This window comes from Piliocolobus tephrosceles, chromosome 1 (genome assembly GCF_002776525.5).
Source record: "Piliocolobus tephrosceles isolate RC106 chromosome 1, ASM277652v3, whole genome shotgun sequence".
In the NCBI taxonomy this organism is placed as follows: domain Eukaryota; kingdom Metazoa; phylum Chordata; class Mammalia; order Primates; family Cercopithecidae; genus Piliocolobus; species Piliocolobus tephrosceles.
The window spans coordinates 53,591,309-53,602,754 of NC_045434.1; the positions used below are offsets into that span (position 1 = coordinate 53,591,309).

The 11,446-nt window shown below is 33.6% G+C and overlaps 1 protein-coding gene across 4 annotated transcripts in view; it reads left to right on the forward strand.

The window, feature by feature from the left end:
* The window catches only part of LOC111536909 (complement factor H-related protein 4), an 84,131-nt gene extending 72,909 nt beyond the window's left edge, over window positions 1-11,222 (forward strand). The window contains exons 5-10 of one of the 4 annotated variants that reach the window (XM_026447988.1): window positions 77-259; window positions 2,623-2,820; window positions 5,052-5,234; window positions 7,099-7,275; window positions 7,531-7,713; window positions 10,714-11,222. In XM_026447988.1, the coding sequence (XP_026303773.1) occupies window positions 77-259; window positions 2,623-2,820; window positions 5,052-5,234; window positions 7,099-7,275; window positions 7,531-7,713; window positions 10,714-10,910 (1,121 nt within the window). In that variant the 3' untranslated portion in view covers window positions 10,911-11,222. The remainder of the gene's footprint in view (window positions 1-76; window positions 260-2,622; window positions 2,821-5,051; window positions 5,235-7,098; window positions 7,276-7,530; window positions 7,714-10,713) is intronic. The other 3 variants (XM_026447987.1, XM_026447989.1, XM_023203401.2) reach the window with 3 other exon arrangements.
* Window positions 11,223-11,446: the final 224 nt, after the last annotated feature.

Consider the following 11,446-nt stretch of genomic DNA (forward strand, 5'->3'; position numbering starts at 1 on the left):
ATATAAAAACTTTATTCAGAAAGTTTCCAATAAAACTGTTGATTTTTTCCTACATATAAAATATTCTTTTTTTCAGATTCTTCAGAAAAGTGTGGGCCTCCTCCACCTATTAGCAATGGAGATACCAAGCCCTTCCCGCAAAAAGTGTATCTGCCACAGTCAACAGTCGAGTACCAATGCCAGTCCTACTATAAATTTCAGGGTTCTCAATATGTAACTTGTAGTAATGGAGAGTGGTCAGAACCACCAAGATGCATATGTAAGTTCTTAATATTCCAGATCTGAGAAAATTAGAGTAATAAGTTTGATCTTTGCTTATTTATACTAAAATTTTTATGGGTTATTACCCTAGAACTGTATTCACGAACAGCTATTCTGCTGAATGTTTGCCTTTCAGATCTTAATACATAAGTGTATAAGCTTGGAAAATTTCATGTAAACGATGACAAAGTTTCTTTTTTAAAACAGTACTTTTCAGAGACATCAATTGGTTAATGGATACAATGAGTCTTCAAGAATGACATCAATTTATTGCACACATATGAAATATGGCATCTCAACTTAAGACCAGTAATCATTTTCACATTATTAACACTTAGGTAAATAGTTTTCAAAGAGTTTTGAAAACACTGTTTTAAAAACCATGAACTTGCAGCCAACCCAAATGTCCATCAATGATAGACTAGGTAAAGAAAATGTGGCACATATATACAATGGAATACTATGCAGCCATAAAAAAGGATGAGTTCATGTCCTTTGCTGGGGCAAGGATGAAGCTGGAAACCATCCTTCTCAGCAAACTATCACAAGAACAGAAAATCAAACACCACATGTTCTCACTCATAAGTGGGAGTTGAACAAGGAGAACAGGTGGGCTTAAGGAGGGGAACATCACACACCAGTGCCTGTCACAGAGGGAGGAGCTAAGGGAGGGATAGCACTAGGAGAAATACCTAATGTAGGTTAGGGGTTGATGGGTGCAGCATACCACCATGGCACATGTATACCTATGTAAAAACACTGAACGTTCTGCATGTGTACCCCAGAACTTAAATTATAATAAAAACCATGAATGATTAACTAAAATCCTTCTTGAAAACCTGAAATGCTTCCTGAGAGAGCACAGAGCTAGTTAACACTGAGAAGTTCTTTCTCTGATTATTGTTGTTTCTTATATTTTACCAGTATTTCCAGCAAGCAAGACAGAAATTAAAGGAAAGGTCAGCCATTTCCAAATCCCCATGTTTTCTGTCTTTACCTTTATCTACTCTCCCCTCATCCCAGAATCAAAATGAATACACGTAAAATCCCTCAAGTCAGTAATATAGGTATACTTCCAGAATCTGTTCTCCAATCTGCTCCAAGTCCTATGAACTTGAAGCAACACAATTCAAAACATATGAGCCAAAATAATTATGGCAACAACAAGAAAACCTAAAAGAAAGTTTGCCACAAGTTTCTACTAGCCTATGAGGTAGAGTCCTGGGATACCCATCAGGCCTTGCATATCAGATAACCTATTCCTATCACAGCTCTTAAACTGTAAGCTCATGAGTTTTTCAAGTGCTCAGGTTCCTAAGTATAGGATGATACTAGCAGCTCTTTTCTGTGATGTGACTCATTTCCTTTATTATGATGCTATGCTGCCTTTTACCTTTTATATTGACTGATGATGCTGGTATCTTGGCTGATCCTACGATGAGCTAAACCTTAATTTTTGTCCCCTATTTATGTATTCACTTCTGTATCTACTTTAGAAAGTGTTAGAAAATACATTTGGAGGAGTATTTTGTGCTCAAGTAATATTTATTTTTGAATTGTAAATAGCCCCTGAATGTATTGAGAGCACTTAAACATTTTTGGATTTCAGAAGTGATATGTACTATGTGAAGAAATGTATTTATGTAAGTTCATGAAAGATGTATTAAAATATAACTTGGGGAAGTTTCTAAAGAAATACCAGTGTTAATAAGGGCTAGACTTGAGTGCCGAATACTTGAGTCAAAAGGAGAGAAAGAGGAGTGAATGATATCATCAAAAATGGAAAGCTTATCATGGAAGAACTGGGCTTAATACCTAGGGTATAGGTTGATAGGTGGTGCAAATCACCATGGCACACATTTACCTATGTAACAAACCGTTACATCCTACACATGTATCCCAGAACTTAAAAAATTATTATAAAAATTTTTTTTAAAAAATCTAAAAGAAAACAAGCCAGGTGCGGTAGCTCACGCGTGTATTTCCAGCACTTTGGGAGGCCGAAGTGGGTGGATCACCTGAGGTCAGGAGTTCAAAACCAGCCTGACCAATATGGTAAAATCCTGTGTCTACTAAAATTACAAAAATTAGATGGGCATGGTGGTGTGTGCCCATAGTGCCAGCTACTCGGGAGGCTGAGGCAGGAGAATTGCTTGAACCTGGGAGACGGAGGTTACAGTGAGCCAAGATCGTACCATTGCACTCCAGCCTGGGCAAAAGAGTGAAATTTCATATCAAAAAAGAAAAAAAAAAAGAAAACAAAACCGATATGTGGAAGGTAACATAATCAAAACAGTCATCTCATATCAATGTCTGTTACAGTGAAATATTATTTATACTATTTTTGTTTTTTGTTACAAGTAATGAAACCTTGTGAGTTTCCAGAAATTCAATATGGAGGTCTGTATTATAAGACTATGCGTAGACCATACTTTCCAGTAGCTGCAGGAGAATCTTACTCCTATTACTGTGATGCAAATTTTGTGACTCCTTCAGGAAGTTACTGGGATTACATTCATTGCACACAAGATGGGTGGTTGCCAACAGTCCCATGCCTCAGTAAGTAAACCTCTTTACAACAATATGTGCAAAAAACTTGCAAAGAATGAAGAGAGAAGAGCAAATAAATGATTACATTGTCTTATATGACAGAAATGGTACCAAGGGAAGAGTTATCCAAGCAAAAAGACCAAAATGGATCTTTTCTGTTATGAGATCTTCATGAAAATCACATAAGAAATAAATATAGGAACTTTATGAGAATACATATAAAATCTAAACATATTTTATAAAAATTAAAGATAAGTAACATTGAATACTGACTTTTTTGTACATTTAGTAGTAGCTTTAGTTTTCTTTCAGTTATACATTATTTTTGAGTATTGATGCAGTCTTATTTAAATATTCTAAACATTTTAGTATACTATTTTGATTAAATTCATGTTTCTAATTGACTTTTTAATCATTTTATGGTCTTTAGGACAATGTATTCTCAGTTATTTGGAGAATGGACATAACACAAAATATGAAGGGACATATTGACAGGGTCAATCTGTAGAAGTTGAAGTCTGTCCTGACTACGATCTTCCAAATGTGCAGACCACAGTTTCATGTACAGAGGATGATTGGTCTCCTCCTCCCAGATGCATTCGTGCTAGTTAGTCCACTCGTTTGAGATCCCAGTATGTCCGTAATTGTCTGAGATCTAGACCTTTAACAGGAAAATTTTGTATATCAACTCTCAAGCTAAATATATATCTTTTTTATTTTTAAGTAGAAGCCTAGGCAGTTTTCAGTTCCAAATGTGTATAAATGCATTTATAATTTCTGGATAATGAGTGGATTCTGTCACTTAATAGTCAAGTAACAATAGAAATATAAGTCATGAATAGCACAAAATAAATAAAATACAGATGAAAGTAACACTGCTTCAGTATTTATATTGAAATCATGCTAAATGCATTGATTTAAGTAGATTATAAAAGTATAGCATTAACTAAACAATAAATATAATGCTTGCTCAAAGGTCACTTGTACATCTCTCACAATTATATGACATCTATTGTTATAGTTAGTGCTCTGTTGCTTTAAATTAAGACTCATCTTCTGTTATAGCTGACTTTCACTTTTTAGGCAAAGGAGTCTCTGAAAGTCGTTTTCGTGTATTGCTGGCAATTTACAAAACATTCCACTATAGAAACCGCATGATAATTATTATATAATTGAGATAAAAGACAATGGGAATCTCCTTACAGCTTGTAGGAGCAACTGTCCTCAACAATAGCCTAAGCCATAGGCACCAACTCTATCATTAATCTATCTAATAAATATCGTTGTGTGTCAAGTACTTTATAGATATTGAAAATAAAATTGTTTACAAGAGAAACTGAACACTGTAGTTTAGAGACTGGAGGAGATTAATAGGAAAGTAGGCAAGAATAGATCAGAAAACTCATGATTATGACAAATGCTTTATTATAAATATGTATCATCTATAACATGATTTCTTTTTCTTTCAGATAGTAAAATTGGTCCATTTACATTTGTTTTCTAATTACTAATTAGAAAAAAGCATGTACACTACTAATATCTTAGAACATAAAATTACTAAAATAATTAATATCTTATGCATATACCCATTAGTAAAGTATAGAACACATACATTACTAATATATAAAGAACAAACACATTACGAATGTATTAGAACTTACTTTTGCAATCTTGTTTGCTTTCTTTTTTCTGTTTACATTTCCACATTCCTCTCAAATACCACGTCTCTATGGGTTTAAGCACCCACTTAAGATGACAACCATTTTCAATTGTTGGAGACAAAGGATTTACAAAATTACTTTCTTGTCTGTGGTAGTAGTGTGTACATCATCTTTGCCTGGGAAATTGCATTTGACTTAACGAGGTGTAAGACACCTTAATAGTACCAAAAATACTTAGGTTGTTGCAAAGTAGCCAGAAAGTCTTCCAAAATATCATTAGGGACTTGAGAGTCTGCTAGATCTGCATTCCTGCATTCTTCAAGGCCTGCCAGAGCTCTGTTGACAGTCCCAGGGATTCTTTGCTTTTATTCTGCCTTTCCCTGTGTTTTCAACATTTCCTTCAGAAATCCGTGGTTTCCTTTTAAGAACACTGATGTTTAGGAAACTTCCAGTTCTGCTGTTTTCAATTCATTAACAAATGTTTCATTGTTTTGCCATATTGCCATGTTTATACTTGTTCTTTTCTATAAAAGAAGTATTCAACTAATACGTATTTTTTCTCTACTTTTTCTATTTTAGGAACATGCTCAAAATCAGATATAGAAATTGAAAATGGATTTATTTCTGAATCTTCCTCTATTTATATTTTAAATAAAGAAATGCAATATAAATGTAAACCAGGATATGCAACAGCAGATGGAAATTCTTCAGGATCAATTACGTGTTTGCAAAATGGATGGTCAGCACAACCAATTTGCATTAGTAAGTGATTTACATATTTCCATTCAGTTTCTGTCAGCTTCTTTCCTCTCTTTGAAATGATAGTGTTTTACTTAAAAATATAGAAAACACTTTTAGGAGTAAAGAGATACAAATACTTCTAATACCATTTAACACTCTGTGCCAAACTAAGTCTTCTGCATTTTTAGAGTAATGGCTACTTGGGAAGATGATCATTTCATCTCTTACAACTCAATCTGCCTTTACATAAAAGCAATCTTATAATGTACAGACTAGTTAGGGAGCTGCATGGGAATATCAGCAAAATGTATTAGTTGCCAATAAAATCTTTGTTCTTTTCCCCTTTATTTGTATTTCAAAATTTTCAACTGCTTGTATTGTATTCCTTGCTCACACTCAGAAAAGAGGTACGTGTCAGGGGAGAAATGAATGCTTAATTCTGAATTTCTGCTAGCATCAGGAGAATCAGACCTTAATAATTTGTATCGATGATGCTACTGAGGATATCCAATCAAAAAATTATCTCCAGCCTATTGTTTACTACGGAGAAAGCAAGTAAAGGAAAAGGGTAGGTGGGTGGGCTGAGTGTTTACAAACCTCATACTTGCCAATGGATTCCTTACACGTAAAGTCCTCCGAACATGCTCGACCTTTACTTATTACGATAAGGAGATTGCATAATGAACAAAGGAAATCTTTCAGTGGCAAAATTTGATTCTTTTCTTTCCTTTTTAGATATTCACAAAAAGTTTTAAAGATAAATTGCTTAATGTATTTTTAACCCAGAGACTGTTATATAATTTATATACTCCAAAATCCACTTCTTTTTCAAGGGTATAATTCAACTATTTTTGGCCATGAGATAATATGGAACCTTGATACATAATACAACATGGATGAATCTCAAAAATATTAAGCTGAGTGAGAAAAAGGAAAGATATACTTACAAAGTGATTATCTCAAAGTTACCATGAGTTTTCCAGACTGTATCAATTCCTACATTTCTAGAATACTGTTTACTATTTCTATGCTTATCATGGGCTCTGTGTAAAGTGCATACTTCAATTTTACTCAACTTTGATAAATGATCTACATTAAAACTTGTAAAATAAAAGATAGGCTGCTTCATAAGTTTGTATAGAACTTATATCCAATTAATATAATTTTTATCTAACATATACACTCTTACTGTTAGGAAATAGTTACATAAATACATAAATAGCTACATTTAAATTCACAAAATTTTATCACCTTTAAAATTCACAAATTTTAAAATCACAAACATTTTTTATTTTTCTCTTTCTTTTCTTTTCTTTTTTTTTTTTTTTATTTCAGTTTTTTTTTTCTTGAATCGGAGTCTCCCTCTGTCTCCCAGGCTGGAGTGCAGTGATGTGATTTCAGCTCTCTGCAAGCTCTGCCTGCTGGATTCAAGCCATTCTCCTGCCTCACCCCTCTGAGTAGCTGGGATTACAGGCATACGCCGGCACGCCCAGGGAAGTTTTGTATTTTTTGTAGAGACGGGGTTCACCATGTTTTAAATTCACAAAATTTTATCATCTTTAAAATAATACATTGTAGCATCGTAATAGTAGACTTTAATAACAGCCAATGAGATTTTCACAAATAAAAATAGGACTGATTAATGTTCTTAATATATTTTCACAGGATTTAAATGATAAGAGAGAATATATAGAGGGAAATATATTTAACTATTGTAGTTAACTATTATAGCACAAAAAGCACTGATTATCAGACTATTTTTTAACAGTACTCGATTTATTAGCACACACTGATTGGTAAATTTTATTCCTATAATGAAACTTTCTTAGTTGAGCTGTACATCATATGGCATAGAAAAGCAATCCTCAATTTTATTTTGTTTCAGAATTTTGTGATATGCCTGTTTTTGAGAATTCCAGAGCCAAGAGTAATGGCATGTGGTTTAAGCTCCATGACACATTGGACTATGAATGCTATGATGGATATGAAAACAGATATGGAAACACCACAGGTTCCATAGTGTGTGGTGAAGATGGCTGGTCGCATTTGCCAACATGCTATAGTAAGTATTTTATTCAAGTATTTCTTTTTACTATAATTAAACAAATAAAAACATACATATGTATATGTACATATACATGTAGTCCTCATTTGACTGTGAATTACCTTGAAACTTAAAAAAAACTAAGGTTGAAAATGCAAATGTCTTCCTAAGACATCAAATAAGATATAGTTAAGAGTATATAAAAAGCTTTATTCAGAAAGTTTCCAATAAAACGGTTGATTTTTCCCTACATGTAAAATATTCTTTTTTCAGATTCTTCAGAAAAGTGTGGGCCTCCTCTACCTATTAGCAATGGAGATACCAAGTCCTTCCCGCAAAAAGCGTATCTGCCACAGTCAACAGTCGAGTACCAATGCCAGTCCTACTATGAACTTCAAGGTTCTAAATATGTAACATGTAGTAATGGAGAGTGGTCAGAGCCACCAAGATGCATAAGTAAGTTCTTAATATTCTAGATTCTGAGAAAATCAGAGTAATAAGTTTGATACATGCTTATTGATACTAGAATTTTTATGGGTTATTACCCTAGAACTGTGTTCACAAACAGCTATTCTGCTGAATGTTTGCCTTTCAGATCTTAATATATGTGTATAAACTTGGAAAATTCCATGTAAACAATGACCAAGTTTCTTTTTTAAAACAGGAATGTTGTCCTGGGACGGTGGCTTATGCCTGTAGTCCCAGCACTTTGGGAGGCCGAGGCAGGCAGATCACAAGGTCAGGAGTTTGAGGCCAGCCTGACCAACATGGTGAATTCGTCTCTACAAAAAAATACAAAAATTTGCCAGGCATACAGGCACGTGCCTGTAATCCCAGCTACTCAGGAGGGTGAGGCAGGAGAATCGCTTGAACCCGGCAAGCGGAGCTTGCAATGAGCTGAAATCATGTCACTGCACTCCAGCCTGGGCGACAGAGCAAGACTCCATCTCAAAAAAAAGAAAAAGTAAAGAAAAGCAAAAGAGAGAGAGAAAAAAAGAGAAAGTTCAGAGTCTGCAATTTGTTAATGAATACAATGATTCTTCAAGAACAACATCTGTTTATTGAGCACATATGAAATGCAGCATCTCAGTTTAACACCAGTGATCATTTTCACATTATTAACACTTAGGTGAAGAGTTTTCAAACAGTTTTGAAAACACTGTTTCAAAAAACCACAAACTATTAAATCCTACTTGAAAACGTGAAATTCTTCCTGATAAAACACATACCTGATTAACCTGAGAAGTTCTTTCTCTGATTATTATTCTTACTTATATTTTATCAGTATTCCTAGCAAGCAAGAAAGAAATTAATGGACACTTCAGCCATTTCCATAACCCAATGCGTTTCCATTTTTACCTTATTCTCCTCTTCCCTTATACCAGAATCAAAATGAATACACTAAAAACCCTGTAATATAGGTATACTCTCAGAATTCTGTCCCACAAATCCTATGAACTTAAAGCAACACAATTCAAAATAAGAGCCACAATAATTATGGTGACAACAAGAAAACCTAACAGAAAGTTTGCCGCAAGTTTCCTCTAGCCTATGAGGTAGAGCCCTGGGATACCCATCAGGCCTTGCATATCAGATAACCTATTCCTATCACAGCTCTTAAACTGTAAGTTCATGAGTTTTTCAAGTGCTCAAGTTCCTAAGTACAGGATGATGGAAGCAATTCTTTTATGTGATGTGACTCATTTCCTTTATATTGATGCTATGCTACCTTTTACCTTTCATACTGACTGAAGACATTGATATTTTGGCTGATCCTAAAATGGGCTAAACCTAATTTTTGTCCCCTATTTATGTATCCACTTCTGTAGATGATCGTGTCCAAGTTTGAGCTCCAAACTATGCAAGTGGCAAGACTGCAGAGGAAAATTAGTATCCTCAAATCAAAATAGTTTACAAGTATTTTCAAACTTGATTTCATAGAAAAGTGTTAGGTTTCAGAGATAAATTCTGAGTCTTAAATTTGATTGAGGGTGTGGACACTCCTAAGATGCGTTTCACAGCAAAAGGATTACCTCTTCTCACAGTCAAGAACAGGAAAGGATTATAATTATCTGAAGATATAAGATCAGTTCCATGATACAAGCAAGACTTTCTGTCTTCAAAACTAAAGAAGCAAAGAGCATTCAAGCAGAGAATTCTAGGGAAAAAGGCAACCTTATGGAAAATATTACATATACATATGGCATATTAAAGCAATGAGGAAAACTTTCCCAGGAGGCTGGAAACCTTAGAAAGTTTTGGAAAATATGTTTGGAGAAATATTTAGAGTTTGAATAATATTTATTTTTGAATTGTAAGCAGCCCCTGAATGTATTGAAGGGCTCTTAAAAATTTTTGTATTTCAGAAGTGCTATGTAGTATGTTAAGAAATTTATTTAAGTAAGTGCTTGAAAGATGTATTAAAATATGACTTGGGGAAATTTCTAAAGAAATACTAATGTTAATAAGGGCTAAACTAGAATGCAGAATACTTGAGTCAAAAGAAGAGATGGATGAGTGAATGATATCTTTAAGAACTGAAATTTTTATCAGGTAAGAATTAGGATTAATACCTAGGGTATGGATTGACAGGTGCAACAAACTACCATGGCACACATTTACCTATATAACAAACCTGCACATCCTACACATGTACCCTGGAACTTAAAAAAAAAAAAATCATAAATTTTTAAAAAAAAAAATTTATAAAAGAAAATCCATATGTGGAAGTAACATTATCTTACCAATTTTACAGATGAAGGCATAGTGAGATAGAGTAATTTGTCCATAATCATGTAGGGATTCAATGAACTCTTGTGTGCTTATCCTTGCATCTCTTTAAAATAGAAAATGAAGATGACAGGGATAGATGACGGTGATATATAGAGAGATAATTGATAGATATTGAGGCATATTTATGTATGTATATATATAGAGAGAGAGTTTCATTTTAATAGATGACTGTTAGAAAGATTATAGCTTTCTATAGTTCTGTTTCTACATCGTGGGCATAAGAGAAAAATAGAAACATAGAATTAAACTAGCAAAATGTGAGTACATTTGGAGTGTTTGTAGTCATGGCTGGTCGAATAGAGGGGAAAGGAAGATAAATAACCAAGACTCCAACAGAACATGTTAGCATAATCCTTTTTGATATGAAGTCACTAGGGTGGACATAACATGTTTTAGGGAAGAAGAGTTCAGGTTCTAGAGAAAGACTGCCAGGGTCCACGTTTATCACTCTCACCTGATGATCTCTGCTGTGACATTGGGGAAGTGCAACTGAACTTACTATATTTGTAAAACGCTAAAGTCAGTATGTAGCACAAGTTAATAACTATCAACTATTTGGATTATTTTATAATTTTATTTTATCTTAAAGTGTTCATTAGGATGCATTTTATTTGCTCATGAAAGAGAAGATTATGATTATTAATTGTTTTTTTCTGCTTTCAGGTCCATGTATAATAACTGAAGAAAACATGAATAAAAATAACATACAGTTAAAAGGAAAAAGTGACAGAAACTATTATGCAAAAACAGGGGATATCATTGAATTCATGTGCAAATTGGGATATAATGCAAATACATCAATTCTATCATTTCAAGCAGTCTGTCGGGAAGGGATACTGGAATATCCCAGATGCGAATAAGGCAGCATTGTTACCCTAAATGTATGTCCAGCTTCCACTTCTCACTCTTGTAGTCTCAAAGCTTGCAAAGATAGCTTCTGATATTGTTGTAATTTCTATTTTATTTCAAAGAAAATTAAAATAATATAATAGTTTCAATTTGCAACTTAATATGTTCTCAAAAATATGTTAAAACAAACTAAATTATTGCTTATGCTTGTACTAAAATAATAAAAACTAGCCTTATATTGGACTTCTTATCATTGAATTAGTAAGTATAGAAACAGATAACTGAATGGCTTTCTGCATATTGTATAGTATACCTAGACATAGAAACAAAATGTCTTTAGACTTTATTTGGGGAAGTAACAATACCATAAAATTAGATATTAAAGTTGTAAGTGAAAATAAACACACTATAGTATTCCCTTATTGCAGCCATGGTCCTCTAGATGCCATTAATCAAATAGGGCCATTTTTATTAAAAGTAGTGTTTCCTGTCAAACACTGACATTACATCATTATCATGATTTAAAGGAAATATACTGAAGAAGGTG